We start from the raw sequence: 12,997 nt of genomic DNA on the forward strand, positions 1-12,997 counted from the left end.
GAATGGGCATTACCCAGGTTGTGATCGCTCAAGGCGACGCATATACCTGGCAAGACGAATCTGGGAGCAGACATGCTTTCACAGAGCAATGTCCCCTCAGACGAGTGGATGCTCCATCCCCAGATGGTTCTCAAAATCTGGAAGATTTTCGGGAAGGCAGAGTTCGACCTCTTCGCCTCAGAAAGCAACTCTCATTGCCCAACTTATTTTTCGAAGGACACAGATGTGCTGGCCCACGACTGGCCCAGCCTCCTTCTTTATGCTTTTCCCCCGATCGCTCTGATCCCTCAGGTCATCAGACGAGTCAGGGAAGATAGGCACAGAGTTCTCCTGGTGGCCCCACTCTGGAGGAGCCAAGTTTGGTCCTCGGAGCTATTCAGGCTTTCCATGAAAGCCCCATGGCCGATCCCCCTGAGGCGGGACCTCCTCTCTCAGGCGACAGGACAATCTGGCATCCACAGCCAGAACTCTGGGCTCTGCATGTATGGTCCCTCAAGGTGTATATAGCAGCCATCGCAGCATTTCATGCTCCTATCGCTGGCCAATCAGTGGGTCGAAACAGCCTCATTGTGCGTTTCCTGAGAGGTTCTAGGCGGTTGAAGCCCCCACGTCCTCTTACCGTTCCCACTTGGGACCTTCACACGGTCCTTGGAGTGCTCAAAGGACCTCCCTTTGAACCGCTGCGGTCAGCTGATCTTCGGCCCCTAACGCTCAAAACCGCTCTGCTACTTGCTCTAGCATCAGTCAAGCATGTTGGCGATTTGCAGGCCCTCTCGGTGAGCCCTGCATGCCTTGAGTTTGGGCCCAATGACTCGAAGGTCATTTTAAAACCCAGGCATGGCTACATCCCTAAAGTGCTCTCGATGCCGTTCAGAGCACAGGTAATTTCCCTCTCAGCTCTGCCTCCATTGTCAGGTGAGCGAGAGCTGGATTTACTCTGCCCAGTGAGGGCTTTGAGGATATACATTGAGCGCTCACAGCCGTTCAGGCAATCTGACCAGCTTTTTGTCTGCTTTAGTGGCCGCACCAAGGGGTCTTCGGTCTCAAAGCAATGCCTCTTGCGTTGGATAGTCAAAGCTATCACTCTATGTTACTCCCCTATGGGCCTTGAGTGCCCCATAGGAGTAAGAGCCCACTCCACTAGAGGGATGGCCTCTTCATGGGCCTGGTCTAGTGGTGTCTCTATCAAGGACATCTGTGAGGCGGCCGGCTGGTCCTTGCCATCCACTTTTGTCAGATTCTATAACCTGGACATCCCGACCTTGCACGCTCGGGTTCTTTCAGTCTGATACGATGGCCTCTATCAGACTCCGTCATCATACCAACTCCAGGGAGCTAGCTCCCTCTTAGCAGTGTAGCGTCAAGGGTTCGACGGCTCCGGCCCTCTCACTTATCCCCTGGACCCCAGGGTGTTCAAGGTAAGTCTTGTCGTTCCTTACCATGGCACGGCGCGGTTGAATTCATTCTCCATACGCAGTATGAGTGAAGTATCGAAAGGGAACGTACTCGGTTACGAACGTAACCTCGGTTCCCTGAGATACGGAATGAGTACTGCGTTATATGCCGTGCCATGAGGCTGCAGCTTCAGTGTCGTCGCTTCAGTCGTATGACCTGATTCCCTCTGGCGATTTGCCTGCTTATATAGCCATTTGTGCCGCCCATTTTGGCGGGCTTTGGCGCGCTGCATCACCACAGGCTCGCGCAGCTACGCAGCGCTGTCATTGGTTTAAAAAAGTTTACAGATTAAACCATTGGCAGTGCAGTTGCACTGCATTATTGAAAAAAGTTTTCAGTATCGAGGAAAAAAGGAGCTTTTCCCCCATACGCAGTACTCGTTCCGTATCTCAGGGAACCGAGGTTACGTTCGTAACCGAGTACGTTATGTAGTGTACCATCTAATGTATATCAGTCGTGTGAGATCTCGTAGACGTCTGTAAGCTTTTGCTTAATCCTGACACATCAAAACTGAAACGTCATGACAATTTATTTAGAATAAAGATGATAAAAACTGTACAAAATGTGTGTTTGTGTGTTGATTCTGTTGAATGTGATGTCTGTCTGTAGCGGCTTTTTATTCAGCATCAGCGATCAGAGAAGATCAGACTAACATCTAAAACCTGAAAGAAAAACACAAACAAATGTGTGTCACATTACTGCATTATCCACTTTACAACAACTAAATCAAACTATCTGCATTATTAGTCAGATTTATAAACTAACCCTGTGACGTATGATTAGCTCTTTTTAACCGTTCAGATTCTGATTCCGCATCCAAACCATAATTTTGTTCTCTTTCTGTCACAGTTTTCTTTATAACAATTAAAGTAATTATAAATAGTTACCATCTTTCCATTAACACTGACATTCTCTCATAATATTTTATTTCATAATTTCAGATATAAAAAAACATTGATTATACAGTGTGTGCATAATTATTAGGTACGTTGATATTCTGATTAAATGTTTTTTTTTCAAGCAGATTTTACCAATTTCAAACCACATCAATCTTAATAACTACTATTAATTTTGTATATTATCATTTATAAGTGATACATAATTGTCCATAAAGGCTAGAAGTGAAAAACTCCTTATATTCAGGTGTGCAGAATTATTAGGCATGTTTTCTTTTACAGATAAAATGAGCCAAAAAAGAGGTTTAACTCAGACTGAAAAGTCAAAAATGATTAAATCCCCATGAGAAATATTCAAAACTAATGCAATACAGAAATTGCAAAGTTAAGGCATGACCATTGGACAATGAAATGCTCGCTGGGTCAGCGGGGTCAGAAAAAACAGGTGGAGAAGAAAAGACACGTTAACTACAAAATAATTAAGAATTAATGTGAAGAATTAAATGTAAAACCATCAGGAAACATTTAGTCTCCAGCGCCAGCATTTTCCAGAACTGCAGCCTTCCTGGAGTCTCCGGAATCACAAGCTGTCAGGTTCTCAGAGACTTTGCTTGGGTCAAAAATCCTGAAATATGACCCTCACTTAATAAAGAATAACATGCTGAAGTGTTGTGAAATACATGAAGACTATTTTTTATAGGCTTTATGGACAGATAAGTTGAGAGTGACTCTTGAAGGACCAGCATCACATCCTTTCATACCACTGTTTGAAGAATTTATCTTCCAGAATCTGCAGTAAGTTTTAGGAGCTCATTTTTAGTCAATCTCTTATCCTGAAAAATCTGTCTTGCAGAATTAACTTCCAATTCAGTTTAGTATCATAAAAGTACAATTGTAGGGTGCTTTTATTAAGTAAATAAATACATAAATTAATTTGTACTATACCTGGCATGAAATAAATGTATTTCAAATACAAGTATGTTTATTTTTCACTAGTGAAATACTGTATTATTTTAAAATAAAAAAGAAACATCAAGATACTAAACTATAAACTGAATCAAACTCTTATTAAACATGTTAATCACACTTACCAAGAAAGTAACCTAAGAATAAGAAACTATATTAACTTTTAATTTAAAAAATCAACATTTTTAATTATCACTTACTTAAGCGTCTTCAGTTTATAATGTGGATCATTCTCCAGATCAGAGAGCAGATTCACTCCTGACACTCCTAGTTTATTTCCAGTCAGATCCAGTTCTCTCAGGTGTGAGGGGTTTGATCTCAGAGCTGAAGCCAGAGCAGCACAACCTTCACCTGTGACTCCACAATAACTCAACCTGTAGAGAACAATGACACTCTTCAGTCTCTCAGTTCAGTATCTACAGCTCAGATCAGTAGCAACTTCACAATCAGAAAGAAACTAAATCCACGACACTATTAACAGATCCAGTCTCAGGTTCAGACCCACTTCTGATTAGGCATGGGCCAGTATGAAATTTTGATGGTATGATAACCTTAAGCAAAAATATCACGGTTTCACGGTATCATGGTATTGTTACAGCTCTGAAATGTGTTATTTTTAGATAACTGGGTAATTTTTTTTTTTTTTTTTTTTTTTTTTTTAGAATTAGTTTATTTTCTTTGATTGGTTTCCTAAAAATAAATAAAATAAAGGCCGACATCTTTATTTAACCTAAATCTGTAATTAGAGTTATTTCATTTAAGTTATATAATTCATATACATATAATTTAATAACATTTAGTTATATAATAATCATACACATAATTTGATTTATTAATAACCCAATTTGAAGCAAAAACAGAATGTTCTGACAAGCTTTGTGAAATTATACCACGTAAACTTTTCAGAAGACAGTCAGCTCCCCTCAGAAACACATATATATAAACCCCAAATCAATATTGAGGATTTTCTTCCAGTAGTTTGTGCATCATGAACAGTGAGTGATCTGCCTGCTACAGTATTTTTCTCTGTGCGTCTGTCTTCAGCGTCTCTGGCCTGTGTTAAAGGGCGTTAACCGTCGGCATTACGTTATTTTCATCATCAGGAAGGCTCGCGCACAGCCGCACACCCCATGGTACTGCGTGTGTGTCGAGCTCGTCCGTCCGCGCTCATCTGTGGTTGATATATCTTTGAAAGCTGTGCGGACGCGGCTATGTGCGAGATGGGATGTGCGCGAGATGTGAAGTGTACCTGGGCCTTAAGTTCGGTAATCCTACACACACGTGACTGACCGCTCGCTTGCACCAACAGGAGGAGGAGGGGTCAGTGTTACTCTCTACACTGCTCTCAGTCTGAGGGATTCCTACTCTTTCAGTCATTGAGGAGAAATGGAAAACAGCGCATACGGCAGGAACGGTATAATGGAAAATATTAGTAGTTTTGAAACCGTAACATTTTCAAATCGTGGTGTACCTTGAAACCAGTAATCGGCCCATGCCTACTTCTGATTGACAGTTCATTTCAATACCATCAAAAAGTGTTTTTTTTTTCTTTACCTGAAAACCCTAAAATCTCCAACACATCTGTATGATGTGAAAACATACTGAAACAAGGAAACATATTTCCTACAGCTGAGTGTGAGCCTTTATCATTTCTGTTCATTGTTCAAGTATAAGAGCTCACAGATGAGCAAAATCACTTTTCTCGTGAATATTAATGAGCCTTCTCCTGTCCTCATATGATGTTTGAAAAATGTATTTTTATGTATATTTCATAATAGGGGAAACAAACTTAAGGGTGTAACTATTAAAAGTTAAATTCACAATTTTAAAATCACAATTTAACTCATAAAACTGCAAATTAATCTCGTCACAGTAGCAATATTTCAGATGTAAACCAATACCATATTTAAAAAGAAAAAGTATTAAGTACATTAAATCAGTAAAATTAAGCTAATAATAATTCATTAATACTTTAAAACAGTATGTAGCCTTAAAATATTTTTCACTTAGTTAACATTGTTTTAAAAAAGATCAAATGAAACCTCATATAGAACAAATGATAAGTCTATTAATCAGGATTTACACTCCAAGATCTACTGACATCAGATTTTATTATTATTATTATTAGTCCCATTCATTGCTATGGTTATCACTGTGGCAATCATCACAATTTCTGATTCAGATTTAAAATGTAAATATGATTTAAATATGGTTGTCACTCCAGAAAATATGCTATGTGTAATAATTAGCAATAAAAACAATAAGAACCAAAAGGGTAACACTTTATAATAACCTTCAGTTGTAAGTCATTTATAAGGGATTAATTAATGATGAACTAATCATTTTCAAAACATTCATAAGCAATTAATAAGTGATGTGCTAACAATTTGTGTATGTTTTGTTAATTCATTTACAAGTGATTAGATAATAATGAACTAATAATTTACAAAACATGACTATGCATTCATAAATGATTAAGTAATATGCTAACGATTTACAAATCTGTCCTAAGTTATCTTAAAAAAATAGCGTCATGATATAATTAAACAGATCCTTAGTAAAAGGTTCATACACTAAAAAAAAGATACTAATTTTGTTTAAGGTAAGTGGTTGCAAACAATATATTTTAACTACACTGAAAGTTAGTCAACTAAATTTGTTTATTTAAATGTAGTTAAAATAAACTGATTGCAACAACGTATTTAAAAAAAAGAAAATTGTAAATTCAATGAATCATTGTTTTCAGTAGTTACTAGTTAATATATTATTAATCACTTATAAAGCATTGAAATGTCAACACTGTACTATTATCTCACAGTGTTAAAAATACTCCACGTGTGTCAGAGAAGACATCTGTCTGACCCTCAGCAGTCAGCACTTACACTGCAGTACACACTACAAAATATTCAAAACCTGTTGTGAAAACACATGAATAAATCATTTACAACACTTTCTGCATCCCCTAATCTAAAGTGTACACTACTCATCATTCATAGATCTTTCACTCCAGTGTGTACACACACACAACCTGTAACCGGCAGGTTTGTTAAACATTTATAAAAGATAAAAGATAATGACAGATTTGTAAATCGTTAGTAAATTACTTAATAATTTGTTAACATATAGTCATGTTTTGTAAATTATTAGGTAATCATCATCTCATCACTTGTCAATTATTTTTAACTTAATCTACAAAACATAGCTAAAAATATTAGCATAATTTATGAACAGTTATGTTTTGTAAATGATAAGTTCATTAACTAATCACTTATAAATACCTTACAGCTGAACATTATTATACAGTGTTACCAATGATGTGTTCATGTATGTACTAATCAAAAACTAATACATCAAAACATAACTAACAAACTGTGCTAAAGGTTTATCTCTGTTTACACTTGGTGCATTTTCTGACGTGGATAAAACTCTACAGATGATTCTACATCCTTGTCAGAACTACAACTATAAACTATTTGTAAATATTTATTTGTGAGTACCAGTGTGTGTGTTTGATCCAGAGAGATGATTTACCAGAGTTTCTCCAGTTTACAGCGAGGATCCTTCAGTACATCAGAGAGCAGCTTCACTCCTGATGCTCCTAGTTTATTTCCAGACAGATCCAGTTCTCTCAGGTGTGAGGGGTTTGATCTCAGAGCTGAAGCCAGAGCAGCACAACCTTCATCTGTGACTCCACAATCACTCAACCTGTAGAGAACAATGACACTCTTCAGTCTCTCAGTTCAGGATCTACAGCTCAGATCAGCAGGCTTTGTCTAGGCTTGATTGTGTTTATGGGGTGCAATCTAACGTGTTAATGCTTCATTTAAAAAAAAAAAAATGCATAATTTTTCACACCAAGCCAATTTATAGATGTATAAACCTTGTTTTAGAAGGATTTAAGATTCTTTGAAGACTGACAGTTAACATCAGCACTGAAGAACTGTTACAATCCTACCTTAAACAGGGTTTCCGCGGGGTCTTAAAAAGTCTGAAATTGTACAAGAAAGTCTTAATTGTGATTTCAAGAGGTTTTAAATTTGGGGATGTAAAGACTAGAATTGCGATATGCTGAATGTGATGATTGAACTTCAGAAGGCTATGATTTCATGAGCGCTGCAAGTTCAAAGTCTGGTGCTGCGCTGCTTTGTGTTCTGCTGTTAGCAGGTTAGACTAGTGCGCGTGCGCATTTAGAGTGCGTTCTTTCACTGTCACAGTGTCTGGTTTGTGTTCCCTGGGTATCCACTAGATGTCCTCCTTCCCCACGGTGTCTGTCACTTCATGAACCACATTCCTCACGTTCTCTGTCTAATCATTGCACTCACCTGTCACTGGTTATTAATCATTGCACTCAGTCAATTCCCCATTAGCGTTTGTCTCTCCCTGTGTATTTATACCCAGTCTGTCTTAGTATGTGTCACGGAGTCCTTGTTTATTCTCGTCCGTCTCTTGTCGTGCTCTAGCCTTGTGTCCTTGTTTGTTTATGTTTGGATATGTTTGGTATTGACCCCTGCCTGGACTGTTTATTCTTTGGATTGCCCTTAATAAAAGACGTACTCGCATTTGGATCTCTCACCGTGTCTCCTTGTATCCCGGACGTGACATTCACTGCATGAATCAGTCTATTAAAATACATTTAGAATTATCACATAATTCAAGATATGGGCCAGAAAATGTATATATCTATATTTTATATAGTAAATATCACACAAAGAGTGAGTTTTTTTTTCTCCAAAAGTCAGCATGATTACAAATTTGATATTGATTTTATACAACAGTTCAATAAAAAAAGAAGTTAATATTAAGAGACTTATGTTTTAGACACCATATTTTCTGTTTTTGCTCTATTTCTCCAACAAAAATAATTTCAAACACAGCTACAGCACTGTTTTGTGTCTCTGAGTAACAGGACGGTGATTCATTCCTGAATGAATCAATCGTTTAAATGATTCGGTTCAGTCGTAATGACACCTTTAACAGTGACTTGCTGCCACCTGTTGGCGGTTTTAATTTCACATTTAAGATACCTTTTCATTTTTTAAATAATTTCAAACATCAGTTTTCAGTATTTTATGTTTAATATATCAAAACATTATTTATGCATTTGTAACTGCAGGTTAAAGTATTCTATGTCCCTCAGAGCTGCTTTAAACAGTGTGTAAACACATCTAAATTAGGGGTGTAACGATTCATCGATATGGATCGATACATCGATACGATGTCTGACGATACGATGCATCGATGTCACACGTAAAATATCGATATCTGTATAGTATTAATAGACACCTTATTTGGCACTGTCCACATTTTCACATAATGTCCGTCTATGCATTACCGCCAATGCGTGCATTCTCACTCAAACTCGTGTATCAGGACTCGATATAAGGACTGCCCTTGCCCGAAGGCACAAGGTGAAGCATAAAAGACAAAAAAAAAATGAGATATCATTTTTTTTTAATATCGCACACCCCTAATTTATGTTATTTAACAGATATAAAAAATTGTTGATAATAATTGTTAAAATTAATATAATAATTAATACTTTTGACTCATCCGTTTCCTTAAAAGTGGTTTAAAGGCTGAAATGTAAAGTTTATCATTTTATAAAACTTTTTGTTTTTATGAAAACTTGTATCTGAACTGTAAATTATGCTTTTTATAGCAATTTTACAGTTTAATATGGTAATATAGACATTGCTCTACCCGCTCATATGTATTTATTTTATTTGTGCAGGTCTTAAAGTCTTAATTTTGAGCTTAAAAATCCTGCAGAAACCCTTTTAAATTAACCAATAAATTATTTTACCAACAAAACTTTGGTCAAACGTATTTATTTAATGTAATGGAGAAATCTAATACACTGACAGCTACTCAATGACTGCTCAGACAAACACAGCACAATCTCTCAGTTCAGACCTGCTTCTACAGGTCCTTCTCAAAAAATTAGCATATTGTGAAAAAGTTCATTCTTTTCCATAATGTAATGATAAAAATTAAACTTTCATATATTTTAGATTCATTGCACACCAACTGAAATATTTCAGGTCTTTTATTGTTTTATTACTGATGATTTTGGCATACAGCTCATGAAAACCCAAAATTCAAAAATCTCAAAAAATTAGCATATTTCATCCGACCAATAAAAGAAAAGTGTTTTTAATACAAAAAAGTCAACCTTCAAATAATTATGTTCAGTTATGCACTCAATACTTGGTCGGGAATCCTTTTGCAGAAATTATTGCTTCAATGCGGCGTGGCATGGAGGCAATCAGCCTGTGGCACTGCTGAGGTGTTATGGAGGCCCAGGATGCTTCGATAGCGGCCTTAAGCTCATCCAGAGTGTTGGGTCTTGCGTCTCTCAACTTTCTCTTCACAATATCCCACAGATTCTCTATGGGGTTCAGGTCAGGAGAGTTGGCAGGCCAATTGAGCACAGTAATACCATGGTCAGTAAACCATTTACCAGTGGTTTTGGCACTGTGAGCAGGTGCCAGGTCGTGCTGAAAAACGAAATCTTCATCTCCATAAAGCTTTTCAGCAGATGGAAGCATGAAGTGCTCCAAAATCTCCTGATAGCTAGCTGCATTGACCCTGCCCTTGATAAAACACAGTGGACCAACACCAGCAGCTGACATGGCACCCCAGACCATCACTGACTGTGGGTACTTGACACTGGACTTCAGGCATTTTGGCATTTCCTTCTCCCCAGTCTGCCTCCAGAATCTGGCACCTTGATTTCCGAATGACATGCAAAATTTGCTTTCATCCGAAAAAAGTACTTTGGACCCCTGAGCAACAGTCCAGTGCTGCTTCTCTGTGGGGAAAGCGGCACCTTTAGCCCATTTCCTGCACACGCCTGTGCACGGTGGCTCTGGATGTTTCTACTCCAGACTCAGTCCACTGCTTCCGCAGGTCCCCCAAGGTCTGGAATCGGTCCTTCTCCACAATCTTCCTCAGGGTCCGGTCACCTCTTCTCGTTGTGCAGCGTTTTTTGCCACACTTTTTCCTTCCCACAGACTTCCCACTGAGGTGCCTTGATACAGCACTCTGGGAACAGCCTATTCGTTCAGAAATTTCTTTCTGTGTCTTACCCTCTCGCTTGAGGGTGTCAATGATGGCCTTCTGGACAGCAGTCAGGTCGGCAGTCTTACCCATGATTGCGGTTTTTGAGTAATGAACCAGGCTGGGAGTTTTTAAAAGCCTCAGGAATCTTTTGCAGGTGTTTAGAGTTAATTAGTTGATTCAGATGATTAGGTTAATAGCTCGTTTAAAGAACCTTTTCATGATATGCTAATTTTTTGAGATAGGAATTCTGGGTTTTCATGAGCTGTATGCCAAAATCATCAGTATTAAAACAATAAAATACCTGAAATATTTCAGTTGGTGTGCAATGAATCTAAAATATATGAAAGTTTAATTTTTATCATTACATTATGGAAAAGAATGAACTTTTTCACAATATGCTAATTTTTTTAGAAGGACCTGTACATGTGTTTTGAGGGGTTAGTTTCAATATCAGAGAAAATGTCTGAACTGTTTAATTCTTTTGTAAATACCCCAAATCATCAACACACATCTGTATGATATAAAGCAGCTGTTTTTAGATCATCCACTCAACCTATAATATCATAAGTATTTTAAAATTGTGTCAAAAACTTTGGAAAGAATGTAATGAAGATTAAAACAGTAACCTTTTCAATGAACTGACAGGAAACTTTCTTTATGACACAGTTTTGGTTTTCATTTTGTTCATAATCAACAAAGGAGCAAAATTTAGGAGGATACTGACAGATTTATATCATCTTACCTCAGTATGCTCAGTTTACAGTGAGGATCCTTTAGTCCATCAGAGAGCAGCTTCACTCCTGATGCACCTAGTTTATTTCCAGTCAGATCCAGATATCTCATGTGTGAGGGGTTTGATCTTAGAGTTGAAGCCAGAGCAGCACAACCTTCATCTGTGACTCCACAATAACTCAACCTGTAGAGAACAATGACACTCTTCAGTCTCTCAGTTCAGGATCTACAGCTCAGATCAGCAGCAACTTCACAATCAGAAAGAAACCTCAACATGATTAACAGATCCAGTCTGAAGCCTTGGCAACTTTCATTATTTTTTATGTTAAATACAAAAAAAATTATTAAAATAAAGATACCATAAATGCTATCATGTATTATATAAACAACAAACTATAAAAGTATAATATATCGTACAGATGATCATTTTACTGGGAAAACACCATATGCACAATAACAATTGTCTCTTTGTAAAGCATAATAAGTGAGTATAAACCAGGATTTAGGTGAAAGATGATAGTCTCAGTTATTGTTAGTCAGATGCACTGAATTGTGATTGTGTCTCAGATGCAATCATCTGAAACTGTGCTCCTGTTTACACTTCACATTTAAATGCATTCAAACTTTATTATGTTGAGCCAAAACACATAGACTATGAATGATATCTCATCTATTCACTTCCTTTCCTGCTCACTCGTAAGTAGACTCATTTATTCAATCATATTGGTGCATCACACTCGCGCTCCTGCTAAAGTGATGTAGAGAGATGAAATAAGAGAACTGGGTCTATATGAAATCAGAACACAAGGGTCACAGAAGATCTGTGTCTGTAAATGTGGGAACTAAATGGTCATACAGTGAGAATAATAAAGGAACAGCGTTCCTCAGGAAGTTCCTGTGATAAATCTGGTTTGTCCACATGGATCTCGAGTGGAAGGTCTATCTATTGTTTGTAAGGCAAGGCAAGGCAAGGCAAGGCAAGGCAAGGCAAGGCAAGTTTATTTATATAGCACATTTCGTACACAATGGTAATTCAAAGTGCTTTACATAAAAGAAGGTAAAATAATCATGAAGAAAAATAATAACAAAAATAAAACAAGCAATTTTAAAAAACATAAAACAGGCAATTTTAAAACATTGGAAATGATTTAAAAATTGACGTATTTAAAATGAATTTAAAACAGTTTAAAAATAGAAAATGATTTTACATAGAATATAGTGAATATGTAAAATACAGTGCAATCAATTCGGACATCGCACATTGCTCATTCAACAAATGCACAGCTAAACAGATGAGTTTTGAGTCTAGATTTAAATGTGACTTATGTTTTAGCACATCTGATCTCTTCTGGAAGCTGATTCCAACTGCGGGCGGCATAGTAACTAAAGGCGGACTCCCCTTGTTTTGTGTGAACCCTTGGTATATCTAACTGGCTCGATCCTAATGATCTGAGTGGTCTGTTAGGTTTATATTCAGTGAACATATCTGCAATATATTTTGGTCCTAGGTCATTGAGTGATTTATAAACGAGTAAAAGTACTTTAAAATCAATCCTAAATGTTACTGGAAGCCAGTGTAAGGACCTGAGGACTGGTGTGATATGCTCAGATTTTCTGGTTCTAGTCAGAATCCTGGCAGCAGCGTTCTGGATGAGCTGCAGCTGTCTAATGGTCTTTTTGGGAAGGCCGGTGAGGAGACCATTACAATAGTCCACCCTGCTGGTGATAAAGGCATGAACAAGTTTCTCCAAGTCTTGACTGGATACAAAACATCTAATTCTTGCAATGTTTTTTTAGATGATAGTATGCTGATTTAGTTACTGCTTTGACATGACTACTGAAACTAAGGTCTGTCTCCAGAATCACACCAAGATTCCTGACTTGAT

The 12,997-nt window shown here is 37.6% G+C and overlaps 1 protein-coding gene across 1 annotated transcript in view; it reads right to left on the reverse strand.

Moving 5' to 3' along the window:
- Window positions 1-1,880: 1,880 nt before the first annotated feature.
- The window catches only part of LOC109092703 (NLR family CARD domain-containing protein 3-like), an 86,278-nt gene continuing 75,161 nt past the window's right edge, over window positions 1,881-12,997 (reverse strand). Inside the window, exons 7-9 of the mRNA XM_042745323.1 lie at window positions 11,122-11,295; window positions 3,518-3,691; window positions 1,881-2,117 (exon numbers count right to left, since the gene is read on the reverse strand). Coding sequence (XP_042601257.1) covers window positions 2,111-2,117; window positions 3,518-3,691; window positions 11,122-11,295 — 355 coding nt within the window. The 3' untranslated portion in view covers window positions 1,881-2,110. The remainder of the gene's footprint in view (window positions 2,118-3,517; window positions 3,692-11,121; window positions 11,296-12,997) is intronic.

The sequence above is a fragment of the Cyprinus carpio genome, chromosome B19, assembly GCF_018340385.1.
Source record: "Cyprinus carpio isolate SPL01 chromosome B19, ASM1834038v1, whole genome shotgun sequence".
Taxonomy (NCBI): domain Eukaryota; kingdom Metazoa; phylum Chordata; class Actinopteri; order Cypriniformes; family Cyprinidae; genus Cyprinus; species Cyprinus carpio.